Raw genomic sequence first — 16,409 nt, forward strand, 5'->3', positions numbered from 1 at the left:
CACAAGGACTGAAGACGAAAAGGAGCTTTCCTGTTCTAATCAGGGCCCATTTTGGAATGTAATTGCCCTGGGGTGGATTTAGGGGTCAATACCCCTGCCTATCCATCGAGGTTGCCCTTTTCGCCGAGACGAAAATCGCATAAAACCTACAAATTTGAGGCTCATCTTTTCAGAATCTGCATCTTATGTATGTATGTCTTATGGATGTATGTCTTCAAAAATATATTAGCATCGAAAATGTGACCCCGCAAGTGCCCTTTGACATGGTTGCCTTAATCGAGAAATGCCTTTTCGTTTCTTCTGTACCTCAGTCTTCCTAGATCCGCCCCTGTTGTTCGGACTTTTTGGAGGTCACAATTTTTCGTGGGAGTGGTCATGAATCCGGCCTTGTGGGGCCGTTTCAAAGAACAACCAGTTCGATCATACGTTATGTACACGATTTTTGCATTATCTCCATGCTCTACGTGCGGAGAATGAAAAATGGAATCAAATCAGCAACCATCATCGCCTGCTATGCAAAACGCCCAGCTTTCAAAACGTGTTTTGATCAAATAATGTTGTCGATTTTATCGCCGAACGCGTGAACATCTGCTTGTCAACTATGATTATTAAGAGCTTAACAAGAGAGGATTAGTAAGATTCTCACCCAGCACCCTATAGCTTACCTTGCCACGAGCACCTGTCACTGAGTTTAGACCATCATACGTATTATAATATACCGCTATTTGCGAGCGTGGCATTTATTTGAATAAGTACCGATGAGTTCGGAATTTCAGGCTTACTGATTTAATCCACAAAGTGCAAAATGGATGCAAAATAGCAACTGTTATTATTGTGGAACAACTCATTCCCCTGACTCGCAACTATTGTATACGCAACAAGACTTAGCTTCGAACGACGTATGATCCAACGATGATTTTAGATATCGACATTGATCCATAGAAAGACCGGCTGAGCACCATTAGTACTTTCTTTTTTCTCTTACGAAGGAGAAAGCCCTAAGAAGAATCGCGATCGGTAAGACTAGTAAGTAAAAAAAAAGAAGACATTTCGCTTGAAAGAAACGCAGCACCGGTAACGCGTCTCCGATTACAACCGGGTCAGAAGTCTTTACCGAGATTAGAGACAGTTTTTACTCTCACGACGATAAAGCCTTAAACAGTATCAAATATGTAAAAGAGACGCGCCAATTGAAACTGAACTGATCGCGAACGAGTACCTGTTGTTACTCGGGACTTGAGACGGCTTACTGATTTAAAAATAAAGTGCTTCTCCGATATTTCCCCCGGGGCAAAGTACGTACGTATCTAATAAGCAGCTCTGGCCAAAAAGCGTCAGTTATCAATTCAGCTAAATAGCAAAAAACGAAAGCGCTTCAGTGCTGAAAAACGAGTAGAGTCCTCGGGCAGCATTACATAATACAAACGATGGATTGAATTTGTCATTAGCGCGGGAACTATAGAGATAACATTTTTAACACCTTATCTAATGCTGATATTGCGAAAACGAACCACATTCGATGTAGTGAAAAATGACATATTCATTGACACGTTTGAGAACAACACCTGTCATATCAGTTTCCCGATTCTTTGTGACATTGATATACGCGTGTAGTACCGTATAGAAATATGGATAGTCCATTGTCCTAACCAGCGTTCATATCGTGATTAGAGAAGCTTCCACTTCAAATTCGGGACTCGACGGCAATTGATTCAAGAATACTCTAGATTCAGCTGTCGTTGTGAAATATGGAAAAATCGATCAGAGATTATGTGGACACCCGATGAGGTTGGTTGGTGGTTGAGAGCATCTGTGATATGTTTATAACAATATAATGAATTTGTGATAGCCTTTGTGCGGGGCCACGCGCCATGTTTTTGTTTTGTGGGGAAATGTTCATTAAGATTTCAATTTCCATGTGTTTATTATCATTTTGAAAGATTCAGTTCCACACAAGATCGTACCCTTTTAAAAAAAATGCCTGAAAACCCAAAATGGCAGTAGAGGACCTGGCAAGGTATTATCACTGAAATAGTTGAAATAAAATATAATTCCGATTTTACGTCAATTCCCTGTTGGTAATGATCGACTTACTGGTTAATCAAAAACGTGGGGAAAATCCTCCGAGAAAAGAAAATTACGAGAATGGGTTTTTCGTATCAAAGCGTTAGCGATTTATCGTATCGAAGAAAGAATATCACGATAGATTTCGAAGTTGATTTATCGATAGAATCGGTGATCTATGAAAACGTCTAATCATTGATCAGATAATGAAACGTAATGAAAAAAAAAATCAAATAGATCCCGAAAAGGCGCCCGATTAAACGTTTGTTTTTTTTTTCGTTCACAAGACGAACTGTTGTGTAATACTGTGGCAGAATGGCGCGTGGGTTCGATTGCGTGTAGATAGCTTTCGCAATAAATACCCGAACCATAAAGTGCCTAAAGCAGCCGTCTGATCCATCCATACCTGCTGTCTATATCAGTTGACTGATCACATGAGGAATGAATAGTTCCCAGCAAATTACCGGCTAAATCTATCATTTCCGCAAAGCCAACTTTTCGTGAACTCTTTACCTTTTGGCCTGACCATTCATACTACGCGTTACCTGTATTGTACAGTGCGATACGATTACGGCAAATGCTATTCTAAAACCGAGAAGTCGAAAAGCTTTGAAGTGGAATTCTTTGTAATAAACGTTATTGAACCGAAAAAGTCGCTACAACATGATTTCATTTCGTTTTATTTTTGTTAGCGTATTCTTTATAATACAGAACCTTCCATTGACTGTATAATCAACCCATGCATAAACATAAACATCGAAATCCTAAATCGTGACTTCGACGCCAGATTGAATTCGATGACCAGATGGTTCGTAGGCGGGATCACAATTCGATAGCGTCGAATACGTCCGCGATTATTTGCCACGTATTTTCGATTTTATCGAAGAAATACCTCAACGAATTTTACCGGTAGGTTTTCGGGTAATCCACCACCTGCAAAAGACAGGTTTCGATTCTGACGTCCAAGAACGAGTTCGAATCGTAAGTAGCGTATGGAAATGATTTGGATCACTGCAAAAATACTAGAATAACGGACATATGCGGACGATGTCGTTTGGTCGCGAACAAGTGAATACACTGTTTGAATATTCAATAGACCGATCGAGATACAAGATTTTCCATTTTGAATAAAATGTTCATATCGCTAACGAAATTGAGAAAACATTTTCCTTTTAGCAAACACCATTAAAAAGACCTCAGGAGCCTTATTTTCGCTCGAACAAACTAAGCCTACATCCAATTGATGACCTTCACCTTTAAGGCTTTCTGCCCTGTATCGTGTTACGTACTATAAAATCCATTTTCTTCCTGTTTTAGTGTCCGTAGAACAACTTCATAAACAGGCTTTTTGTTTGAATATCCACTGAAATGGGTTTTGTTTTCAGAGGTTCGCTCGTAAATAAGTTTACGCGTAATTTACTTTTCAACTAGGCGATTAAGCGTTGTAAGCCGAGTGTACAAACAGGTCATAAACCGATTTACCTATTGTGAAAAGTAACCATTTCTTTGATTAACACGAGTTCTGAAATCGCAAATAATCGTCGATCTTTTACAAGCTGAAAAGTTTAAACATTGAATATAGGTAAAAATGTCTACGCATCTAACGATAACTTGGATCTGGTCCTACATAGACGACACGCGAAAAATTTCTGCTAATGCTAACGTAGTCATATGCAGTGAATCCTCGTTACAACAAACTCCAGGGCGCCAGAAAAATCTGTTCGTTATAACCGAAAGTTCTTTATACAACGGAACCCAGTTACAACGAACTTCAGGGCACCAGAAAAATCTGTTCGTTATAACCGATAGTTCTATATACAGAGGAACCTCGTAACGAACTTCAGGGCACCAGATAATCTGTTCATTATAACCATTATTTCGTTATACAGTGGAACCTCATTACAACGAACTTCAGGGGCCAGAAAATCAGTTCGTTATAACCGATAGTTCGTTAAATCTGGTATGAAATTACTCAAATTGTCTTCGGACATAATTCTATATTCGATATATCCGATGAATCCTCGTATCCGAGTTCGTTTTAACAAGGTTCCGCCGTACAGCGAAGGTGAGAAGATACATTTTGAAGAAAAAGATGTACTTACTGGTTAGTATAGTATCCACTAATGTGATAGGTAATACGATTATAGCTACCAATAGATCAGCTACGGCTAAATTAACGATAAAGTAATTAGTCACAGTGTGCATCCGAGGATTCTTATAAACAACGGACACAACTAATACGTTCCCGATAATGGCTAGAACGAACGCGACCAGATAAGCTACGCTGATTAAAATTACCATGTGAACGAGCAGTTTGAAATCGCCCTCGTCGGCACCGGAATTCGACGAGTTGTTTCTCAATTCGGTGCCGTTGAAAGCGCTCAAATTCGACGACATGTTGACGTTATTCCTACTACTGGCGGCGTTCATCCCAAATCCGGACGTTGGGCCGTATTCCGAAATTATTGAATAGTTTAACGCCGTCATATTTCGAGGTTTTTCCGAATATCCTGTAGAGAAATCGACTTTCTTTGTGAAATCTCCAAAATGTGGTAAGTTTTACGTACGGGATCTTTCTTCATTTGCATTTTCGCGCGTCATGCTGAATTATCTACAATGACAACGGGAATTGCGGTTACACCGTCGCCTGCTCGATGCGCACGTCCGCTTTCACAATCGCAAAATTTTCCACCCGTAAAATGTTGTCTGATAGTAAAAAAATATTCGCTGGCAGAGACGAAAAAACAGTCAAAATCGTAGTTATAAACACTCCGTGGCCTGTTCTGTTGGTCGGTTAGAAATGAGCTGCGCTTTAAAACAGGCGACGCAGCTGCGAAAAATCACCGTTCGACAAAATGTAAAATGCCACGCGCGAAATCTCCTCCGGTTCGAGTAGCACTCGGCCGCATTTTTCGCTTTAAAAAAACCCTGAAATCAAGACTATATTCGCTCGAGTCACTCGTGGAAGCGGTGCACTCGTAATGAAACACTGGCAGAAATAAAATGAACACACAATAGTGTAAGATCGAGTGCCAGACGCGTGTTCAGCGGATCGTCTTGCTTCGACTCAGCCAAGCTTATATTTATAGATAGTCGGCGAATCACACACAAAATCCGCAAAACTGTTATGAAAAACGCGTGTCTGTCGCATCGAACAGCGGCCACTCGCGTGCGCTTCTTAGCCGAGGAGAGGAATCCTACGATCAGATCGCGACGATTCTACGAATCCGCGTCGGCGCTTTGCAACTAGTTGAACGCGCTCTCAGACTATAACATCAGCGCGCTCGCTCCGTTCGAGCGCTGCATTCGCGGCGGCGGCAGACACGGGTCTTATCGAAATATTCAATCGTATGCAAAACGTTGAAATCGGCTTCGAATCGTGTTTTCTAATTCCGCGCAAAATAAAGCGGAAAAAAACGTGTGAAAGTAGCCTTGTTTGCATCGAATCTAAACTGTGTTGAGAATCATTGAAATGTGCTTAAGATTCGATTCGTCTCGTTACACAAGTTCAGTTATACAGTAGCTATTACGTGTTGAGATAAGCTCAGTTTATAGAAACAGCAAATCGGTTTTTTTTAAATTATTATTATTATTATTATTATTATCATTTAATAAACTCGTCCCGTTGCATATGTTGCGATAAACTGGAATACGTGTATGTATCAGTGTAACGAGAAACGTGCGCAGTTTAACATTACGTTGCAGATGTAAGAAGTCGATTTGAAAAAACTACGACGATCAAATTTCATTCAAACTTTCATCCGATCCGTTCATCCTCACGCACGCACGAAATCTATGTATATGGTTTGATGTATATGTGCGCGCTAGTTTTATCCTGATTTCCAGCCCTGATTACGGTTTTATTCAAAACGGCTTTTCCTCCCGATACTGATGTTGAGTGTCTTCAACTGGGGGGAAATTCTGAAGATATTATCGACATGTACGTATAAGATAACGATTGCGGGATGCGAAAAAAATCAGAGTAGGTCATGTATCGGTGTGATTCTGGATTTAGGTTTTAGTTAAAACGACATTTCCTCCCGTTGAAGAGCTTCGAATCGTGAAATTCCAAAGAATTTATCGACTTATCGACCGTATGTAAAATCACCGAGTGCCAGAACGGAAAACTCTAACGCCAAACGAAACGACTTAAAAACTACGACGCTTTGTACTCGAAACGACCGTTTCTAAAAATCCCTCGCGCAAAACGACGCCGCGCTACGACTGCTTCGTTAACTTTACACCCAGTCGATAGCGGTGAAAACAGTACGACGAGAAACTGGCACGATGGGTTTGAAAGGAATTACATTAGCGCGCGTCGTTTGCTCGACGGTCTCAGCGACCATGATCGATGCGTTTTAATCCATTAGAGTTCTTCGGGTTCGATGTCGACGACTGCGGTTGAGCGACGAACCAGTCCGGTCGTGATCGATCAATTCGCGCCCGAATGACGGTGAACAACTCCTCCGTCGACGATATTCTCCAAATTTCGACGCCATCTAGCGACATTCTAAACGACTTCAACGATGACGAATGGTCGTAATTTGTTGGTTTTAATCGAGCTAGCGGGACCGTTCTCCACTTACGATTGTCGTCTTTGGGAAAACATTCTTACCACGAGTGAAACGGGAGAGAGAGAGTATTTGAGCTCTTCAGAATCCAGGTTCCTACAGATTGCGGTTTAGAAAATGCGCTTTGTTTGTGTCTTCTCGAAATAAGGAAATGAATTGTCGCGTGTTCAAAGCGAACTCGGAGGTATTCTTAATTCAAGACATTAGAAGAATTTCGATCATCTGAGAAATACTTCCAAATATTCTCAAAGAATAACGATTTTTTCATCCAAACATTACCTTTAATCGGTAGATTTCGTTTGATTTTTTTTTATTTGCCGTCCCTTCCAAACCCACCACACCTGCCCGCCACCGAAACAGGGGGTTTAGTATTGGAATCAGAAATCGAAGTACAGATAAAGTTATGTGACCGTTGGTCGAAGATACATAATTGGAAATTTCGATCCCTGTTCATTCAAACAATCTTCTAAACAGCCTTAATCGGCACGAGCAAGTGATGGGTATTTTTACCGTATGCAAATATATTCATCTGAATTCAAAATTGTTATTTTGTTCTGATTTGTTCGTTGTTTTACATTCTCGATCGAGCCATTTGATCTTAAACGATATCATATACACATTTTTGACAAAAAGAAAAATGTCTTGCATACAAACCTGACTTGTAAATGCGGAATTATCCGACTGAATATTTGTTTACTAACTTTTTATTCCATATATTTCCGTTTTAGCCTACCTCATCAGACAAAACCTCACCAGACAAAATCTCATCGGACGGTGATGTTTTTGACTCCAGTGAATTTACCGTTTGCTAGTTAACTTATCGAACGGAATAAAACTGACCGTCCCGTTACCTGTAGACGAAGAAGAATTACTCAAAATGCCAAAAAATATCTTATGTTAACCCCTATATCAAACACAGTTATACCTACCGCAGTTACGGTGAGATTGGGTAATTTAAATGCATATGGGCATTATATAAATGGTATTATCACATGTGTTGATTTCAGATCATGTCCCGCTTCCGGAAAATGCCAAAAACGTGAGCTGCATATCGTTCTGTACGCTCGTAAATAAACCCGTTTCTTTCGATAAATATGAGTTTCCTGAGTGAGCGTTTTTATCAGCGGTCTTCGATGATGAACAACATTGTTTTCATGGACTGTCCTATTTGATCGACGAATTCAAATAGAGGATTTTAGTTCTTCGAGCTAAAAAAAATACTCTATCATTTTCAACACAGGTTTATTTCCAAAGAGCAGTTGAAACAATATAAAAAAAGGTGAATACGTGATACCCGTAGCAGCTAGAATGTAATCAGTAGGCGGAGAAACCTAGGTTGGAATTTGCTGTGATAACTGTGAAATCAGAGTTTTTCAAATAACACTTGATGTAGAAATTCTCTATTAGTTTTACTTCCTATTTTCCTTCGGGCAATGTGCGCCGTTTAGTCGCAAAACAAATGAAGTGAAAAGCTGCAAAATTACGAAATTGTCACGCAAACGCATTATATTCTTTATTTTTGTATGTTTTCCTTTTGGTTAAATCCGATGCACACACACGAACATAATTCACAATAGAGTCTTTTTGTGATATCAGACTCAGCAGGTATTTCGAGTTTCAAGTAATGTTTGACCAGTCATTATGATTTTGAAATAAGCATTGACCCTGTTATTTATTTGATAGGTAGATTTCGTTTGATTTTTTTTTTTTGTTCTTTGATTCGGTGTCACGTACAAACCCACCACACCTGCCGTGAGCGAAACAGGGTTTGATTTATAAATCGAAAATCAAGTGCAGATATAGTTGTGTGATCGGCGGTCAGAATGACCAGTTTTTTAACGACATTGACAAACGGTGGAAAGGTTATGATGTAATGCATGCTTTCGCATCAAAGCATTATATCATCTATATTGCTTAATAACAACGGTATAATCTCGTAAAATAGCATAAATTCTTATGAATATGGTGGTTCACTAGATTGGAGTCGGGGTTACGTCTACAAGGTCATAGACAATTACTGACGATCTCATAAAGAAACGTCTATTGAATAATAACAATGATAAATCCAAATTTAATAACGAAAATGAATAACGCAAAACAGGTGCGCGTTGGTACGATCCGGTCAACGTCATTCGCTTAATGAATGAAATAATGAAGATATGAACTGATTTACTATGCGTGTGTACCCAGAAACCCGACGCCATTTACGACGTAAAGAAATTTGTCCGCCAGTCGTTCACGCGTAGGTCACAGCGTGATCCCTTCACGCCAAGAATGTTCTGTTTTGAAAACTTTCCGCATTCGATTGTAACGAGTCGGTGTGGTTCCGGCGCGAGGGGTATCAGACGTTTTTTGTGTGGCTTCGCGTGTGTTAACGAATTAACTCAACGGGTCGCTGATAATTTTGGCCAATAAATACCATCGACGCGGACGATTGTACAGAGCGCCTTCCGCAAATTGGTTTCGAGAAAAAATGCTTTTATCGCATGTGAATATTTTCGGTGTGACAAATGGTTGGAAAAGAAAACGTAAATTTTTCTAGCCGGTTCTTCCTATTCTGTAACAAATATTTACACCGAACAATATGAATATTTCCTCGACAAAAAAAACGTTAATTTTTCCATTTGTGAAACACCCTGTTCGTATTGTAACAAATTACATAGAAAACAGGAGACAAAGAAAAGACAAACAAGTCCGAAAAGTTTCCTTCAGTTAACGATTTTTTTTCGACTATGTTCTAATGATCATCTTCCGGGAAACCGAGACAGTATTTTTCTATATCACCGTTACTTTCACATATTAAAATTCGATGGATAAAACATACGACGAAATAATAGAGACAATCAACGAATGATAGTCGGTATTCGCGTTGATATCCTTGCGAATTTATATTTTCAGTCATATAAAACCCATAATAGTATTTTCTAATGTTCATCGTAAAGCTACGACTGACGATGGAAAATGCTTTCAATATTCCTATTAACATCGAGGCTCCAATGGAATTATTCAGAGATGATTGTTTGATATGCCATTCTATGGTGGTACTTTCTATCGACGAACGCATGCATTATGTAGTAGTTGAATCAATGAATTTTAAAAAATATACTTTGCCATAGAAACTGTTGCCGCCACGAACAACGAATTCAATAATATTGCGCAACCATATCTGCCTCGAAAAAAAAAATCAAAGATTTCATTTAGAAAATAGATTATTTAATATTTATAAGCATGTTTTATCATCTATAGATAACGACAACATTTACTTGATAAATAGTAATTGTTTCTCGATTTTGTTGTGAAAAATTCGATTGAAATCTAATCCGAATTTGTATATAAAAATAACCGCCCTCATTATTATTATTCGTAAGAAAGCGTTCTGAGAATAAACAATATTGTTTTAGAATTTTCTACGAGTTTTTATTTCCTTTAAGTACATGTAATTCGTCTGGTTCTTTCTGGAGTTCTGAAAAACAAATATTTTACCTCGCATCTCTCGGACGCTTTTTTCATACGCTCACTATTTCTTTCTAGAAGATTTGATAGCTAAAACCAACAGAGAAGCGTTTAGCAATTTTCATGATACTCACATGCAGCCACCCGCCCCTTGATCCCACGAAATCAAAAGTACATGAGATGTCTGAGACGAATTGGCTCAGTAAAATAAGATATTAGCTTATTCTTTTCATGTTTTTGTAAATTCTAAATTCTTTAATTTGCACATGAATTCAACAGGAGTCCAGTTCATCGTTCTCCGCATTCGACACCGCGTGAAACAGGGCGACTGGATATAGTTCTTTCATCGGATATCCGTTCTGCCAGTAGTCCAATTCCGCGTACGATTTCACCATATCGTCGATGAATTTCTCGTCGGGATCTGAATCTGACATCAGCGCGCACGTCACCATCTCTCGCAACTCATCCGTCGATTTCAATTCGTATTCGATTATCGTCGTTAAGAAATCCACCACTTTCAAATTCTGCCGATACTTCAACTGTCGTCTGTAGTCGTAAGCGTTGCGCATCGTCGACACGCGCATCCAATTCTCCGTCGAGTTCAGCACCGTTTTGAATCCCTCGACGGTCTCGAAATCGCTCTCCGGATATTTCTTTCTGAGATTGTAAAAAGCGTCTACCAGATACGGGTTGTTGGCCGTGTTCATTACGTTTACGAAATGTCCGCCCGGTTTTAGCAATTTGGCGACGTTCGAAAATATACGATCTTGATCATCGCACCAGTTGATCGCGAACGTCGACAAAACCAAATCGAATTTACCAAGTTTCGCGGCCAACTGGTCATCCTCCATATCCATTTGGTAATAACTGATTCTATCCCCGCTATTGTTCAATCGGGCGTATTTCACCATACTCGCCGATAAGTCAATGCCGACAATTTTGGTCGCATTCGGGTAACGCGTGGCCATATGGCTGCATAACGTCCCGGTACAAGATCCCAAATCTAATATTTCCATTTTACTCGGGTCTGTTGATTCTGCGCTTAACCTCAGATTATCTATGTAGCATATGGCTACCTCGGTCAGATAATTCCCTCCGGGATTTTTCGAATACGTTTCAGCGTAGAACGTATTATTCTTCGTGGCTGTAGATAACATTTTCCAAGTTGACGCCGTTGGTTCTGGCGAGTGGCAAATTCTTGCTTTAACTGGTAACGAATGATAATTGCTGCACAATTTTGTCTGTATTTGGAAAAATGACATTGAAACGAAAGAATTCGTCCCCGTGGTTGGAAAAGAACGGCAGTATTGCGTGTGTGAAAGTCTTCTAGGCGCGGGTCACATTTTTTGTTCATTATTCAAGACAATTAACTTGGTTTGACATAGCGCCGCTATTGACATATTCTTTTATAAGGACATAAAAACGAATTTGAAGTCATAATCTTGTGTTCATCAAAATGTTGGAATTCAGCCGGCAGCACACTAGGGGACAGTGACAACGACGCGTGATGCCCGTTTATCTAAGTTTACAGGGGGCTTGAGGTTCCTTTATGCGAAACTATGAAAGGAGTGTGTTATCGATAGCTGGGTTGAAAAAGTCCACGGTTACCCTTTGACCGTAGAAGACGTCACACGCGCTGTTCACATGCGTCATACTGGACGGTAAATGGCCGTCTGTTAAACTTTTGTTAGTCGCTTGCGCTCGATGGCCAAATGAGGTCAATATGACGTACTGTGACGTCACGTGCAAAACCTTTCAACCATTTTCAAGATCTAAGACCATTTCTGGACTCAACTCACAGGTTTTTGGACGTTGGTCTTGAATTAATGTGCGAACGCTTTTGACGCGTTTCGTTTGGCGCATTAGATATTATTCTTACCTTTCTTCACTCGAAGCTCGTGGAACAAGGTGGTTGTACGTATTATACTTACGTATGGTGAACAGCGTTATCGCTGCAGAATTCTCCTTCAAACAACGTTTGTTTTAGTTTCATTGAGCAGAACAAAAGCGAAGGTAAACGTTTCAAATGATGGTTTCAATTTTCCAATAGTTATAAACGTTTTTTTTTTAGTTTCATTGAGTTGCAAATTATGGGGTATCGGATTTCAATATATACCGGTACTCGGCATTATTCAGCAAGATATGGAATTGTGATTCTTATAGAATCAGAGACGAACTCATATTCTTCTTGGTTTTAAAAAGAAAGCTTCAAACACTTCCCATTTTGAAATTGGAGTAAAACATAAATACTTTTGATTTCCGCCACATTGAAGCTGTCCACATGGTACATTTCATACATGTAAGGATATTAAGCTAATGTAATGTATTGGCTACTGCGGTATTAAAGGATTCCACTTGTGGCAAGTGAGAGTCCACCAGGTGCGCTATTGTACTGTAGGACACTGCTGCACCAGTAGGTGTCAGTCGTTTTGAATATCTGTATTCAGGTACCCGATTAATTCAACCATTCGATAATGGTAATACAAAAATGCTTGGACGATGGAATACATACCAGACACGCAGTTTCCTAGTTCATAGTACGTGCACTTTAACGTAATGCGCGAATTTGTGGCGAAGTACGCGGGGTCCACGGTCTGTTGTGTCTCGTTCGAAAAGTAACATTTTTTGTTGCACCTGTCAATCGAGCGACACATAACATGAACGGTGGCTCGATTTTCTATACAGAATTCTTTGCAACGTGAGAGCTCCCAGCCGTCTTCGGTGACGCGGTTGCGGCTTACGATGTAAGCATTCGGCACGGTATACCAGTTACACTTTGTACCTATATGTAGACACGCACATAAACCAAGGATAATGAAAAAAAGAAAAGGAGTCCGAAAACTGGATTATTGTATAAAGAAAAATCTAACCAGAAAATTTAAATCCTAAACATATCCGAAGTTTGTTGAAAAATGTTCCTATGAAATGGGGCTAGAAACAGCTTCGGGCCCAAAACTTCGAAATTTGGACCACGAAGTTTGTGGCACGAACACCTAAAAATGAGCTAAGATGTGTCTTAATTTGAGCAAATTTAAAAGCTACTGAGGATGGACTAAAATGTAAACGTCAAGGTAAGAAGATACGGGGCACGAAGACTCGATGGTCAGCAAACACAAGTTTGGCTCTAGTTCGAAGTAAAATCGATAGACTAGATAACCGAAGCGTGTTGATTTGATTTTCAAATGGGGCTGAAGGTAATGAAGGTCCTAAATCTTATCATCATTATCATACTTGTTTAGATCATCAAACCCTTTCAATTAACTAAATCATTCAATGAAATGATTGATCATAATGACATGAAATTCGTTATAGGGCCAAATAAACTAATATAATAGGAAAAGTTCGCTAGTTTACTGACAATTTTGGAAAAAAACAAGATGTACTCACCCGCATAGGAAGTGTCTAACAAAATAGCGTAGAAACACATAATCATTATGTAAAAGCCGTACATAATTCGCTTTTTAAATCACTTTCCGCTAAACGGTAGTGTATTTCAGAACGATCGGAGATCTACTACTGGTGTTATACAATATTGCCATAACAGATTCAGTTGTGTTTATCGAGAAGTGTTGTTTTCAATAATTCGACGTGTGTTCGAAATGTTTCAATGTTTCATGCCGTTTACCAATATATGAAGCACGCGCTCTGATTCCACGACGACTTTCCGATATCAAGGGTTTTTTTCGTCGCTCATGCAATTCATGATTTATAATCTCTCGGAAACGGGCTTTTGACGGTTTCACGCGTCTATATTTTTATCAGCCGCTACCAATTCTCGCTCGAATCTGATAATCCGTCGAGTCGATGCGAGATCGGAAGATTTTTCTTTTTTGTTTTGTTCCGTTGAAAAAATCACTGCGCCGACTTGTCGGTTGACTGGGTGTTTTACACGAGATACTTCGAACGAAACCTCGAGACGCACGATAGTGTTTTAATGAATTAAAAGCCGAACATCGTCAGAATTTCTTGCCGTGATTAAACTCATAAATCATCGCTCGAATTTAATTAGGAACGCCACGATTTTACTCTATAAACAATTGTCAAAAAAACATGACGCGATTGACTGGAAATAAGTGAAATTGATTTATGATTCGGTCGCGTTCCGGTGGATACCGAAATACCAGCCGAAGAATATACATTCGTTTCTTATTAGTTACCACGATTAGCCCTAATAGAAATTGCCAAAATATGTAATAACTTTGTAAACTATTCCGTTATTTTCACTTATGCGTCGGTTGATACATTGTCGGTAAGCCTCCAGACAAGTTCATTTAGTTAGCCTTTAAGTAGGAAGCTAACTTACCGGGGTCAGTTAGCTATGTGTTGGAATAAATCTAAATTGGATTGGATTTGGTAAGCGGCAACCAGTCTCCGTCCCTTGCCTCGTGGGTTTAGACAGGTTGACGGTCTCTATTTTCTGCGAATGCAGACACGCAACCTGGTATGCATAAGGGATGTATACCTCCTCCAAGAAGATATATCTCAAAGGTTTGGCTAAAACCACTTTATCCCGAGGCAAAATGCTGGCCTATGAGCCATAATCAGGATTCACCGGATTTAAGCGCTAACGTATATATGAATTTCCTATTTCTACGATAAAATACATCGAATTTTGTAATATGTAATAGCAGTGCTAAGCTCACTGGACGCTTGAAATTATCAACTTTATTACTGGTTACTGACACTGCCATAGTTGACGCATAAACAAGACTATTTTTGAAAATGTAAATATCCATGCATACGCGTTAGTTGCAATACGTTATGATACACCGTTGTCAATAGGGCGGCTCCCTGGGTGCACCAACTGCTTTGATGCAAAGATACAGCACACACGTGATAACTGGGGAAAACATTTTGAACCGGGAGCCGAATAAGGAACCGGGAACCGGTAGCCAGCTTCACAGGGGTGAAAAACTAATCAAAGCACAATTTCAGATGATTTGAGTAAAACTAAATGAAAATCATTTCCATTCTAATAACATAAGAGAGACGATCTCATTGGTTGATAAATACGATTTAATCAACGTATCGTAACAAATGTACAATCCATAATACTATTTCAAAGAGACGCCAGAATTCCCAGTCAATGGCAAGCCTTGCCCATACGCATCTATGTCACTCATAGGTCGGGTGTGTGACAGTCTTTTCTTCGTACCAGCGTGCAGATTATTCGTGGATCCCTGCTTCAATTTCGAAACCTCGACCTTCAACGCGTCGTGGTCGCGTTTGATTTGCTTGTTCTCATTCTGAAGGTCTTCGACAACTTTCTGAACGCTTTCCAAATTCCGTTCTAACGAGCTGATCCTCGTGAACGTCAGATCGTGCTGTGCGAATTTCGGGGTTTCCCCGCAATCGCAATCCGGTGGTTTACTCGCAAATGACGCTGCACTGCCCATGATTGTTCAGGATACTAGTTTGAGTATACACACGTCGATAACTTCGATTGCGTTGTTTGTCCGATATTCCGCGATGATTATTTTCAAACTTCCAAAAATTAGATTCCCTATAAAGACAGAGAACGAGAGTTATTTTTCGCTAATTTCTGAGATTGAGAAACCCAGGCCAAGCTCTCGCCCGGTGCTCCTAACGTCGCACTACCAGCGTAAGAGACCGTCAAATAATAGCTTTACACAACACTCATGTTAATACCGTGATATTGGCAAATCCATGGTAACTGTGTTTGGTTTAAGACAATAACAAGACGCGATTAATTTCATAATGTCAACAGTATGAATTGCATTAATCGCAACCGACTACGAAGGAACTGAGCGGTTGTATAAGTCACAAGAGCATAAGGCTAGTAATTGCAATCCATTTTCACTCTAACGATTGGTAGTTCTAACTCGTCCAGAAAGGTCATATTGTCCTACCTAAGTGTCAACATTTTGAGATATTAAGTAGAGGCCTATATTAAGTAGATTTTTATAAATCGAGCATATCTTATATATACGGAGTTTGGGTACAAAGGAATCATTAACAATTTCTCATTATAAGAATTAAACTGGCTTTCTTCATCAAATCTATATTGAACATTTAGTTTCACATACCTGGCTATGAAGTAAAGACCGACAATCTAATGAAAAAAAAAACTAGATATGAATGTTTTCATTAGATTGTCGGTGTTTAATTCATTGATATTAGACAGTCACTCGTATGGAATCTATACCTGGCTAAGTCTGTTTGGGAGTCTCTAGAATTCTATATGGATACATGGATATCCACGGTAACTCGTTGCTGTGACAAAATATGATGGCGCCGAATTGCCTTGGAAACCAGTAGCGCGACGCGTTACTGTGACAAAATACCCAACATCAAGATAAT

General features: G+C 39.6%; 1 protein-coding gene across 1 annotated transcript in view; it reads right to left on the reverse strand.

Annotated features, from left to right (window-relative positions):
• The window catches only part of LOC141904461 (neuropeptide FF receptor 2-like), a 52,636-nt gene extending 46,063 nt beyond the window's left edge, over positions 1-6,573 (reverse strand). Inside the window, exons 1-2 of the mRNA XM_074793050.1 lie at positions 6,408-6,573; positions 4,167-4,574 (exon numbers count right to left, since the gene is read on the reverse strand). Coding sequence (XP_074649151.1) covers positions 4,167-4,574; positions 6,408-6,573 — 574 coding nt within the window. The remainder of the gene's footprint in view (positions 1-4,166; positions 4,575-6,407) is intronic.
• Positions 6,574-16,409: the final 9,836 nt, after the last annotated feature.

Source organism: Tubulanus polymorphus, chromosome 4, assembly GCF_964204645.1.
Source record: "Tubulanus polymorphus chromosome 4, tnTubPoly1.2, whole genome shotgun sequence".
NCBI classification, from domain to species: domain Eukaryota; kingdom Metazoa; phylum Nemertea; class Palaeonemertea; order Tubulaniformes; family Tubulanidae; genus Tubulanus; species Tubulanus polymorphus.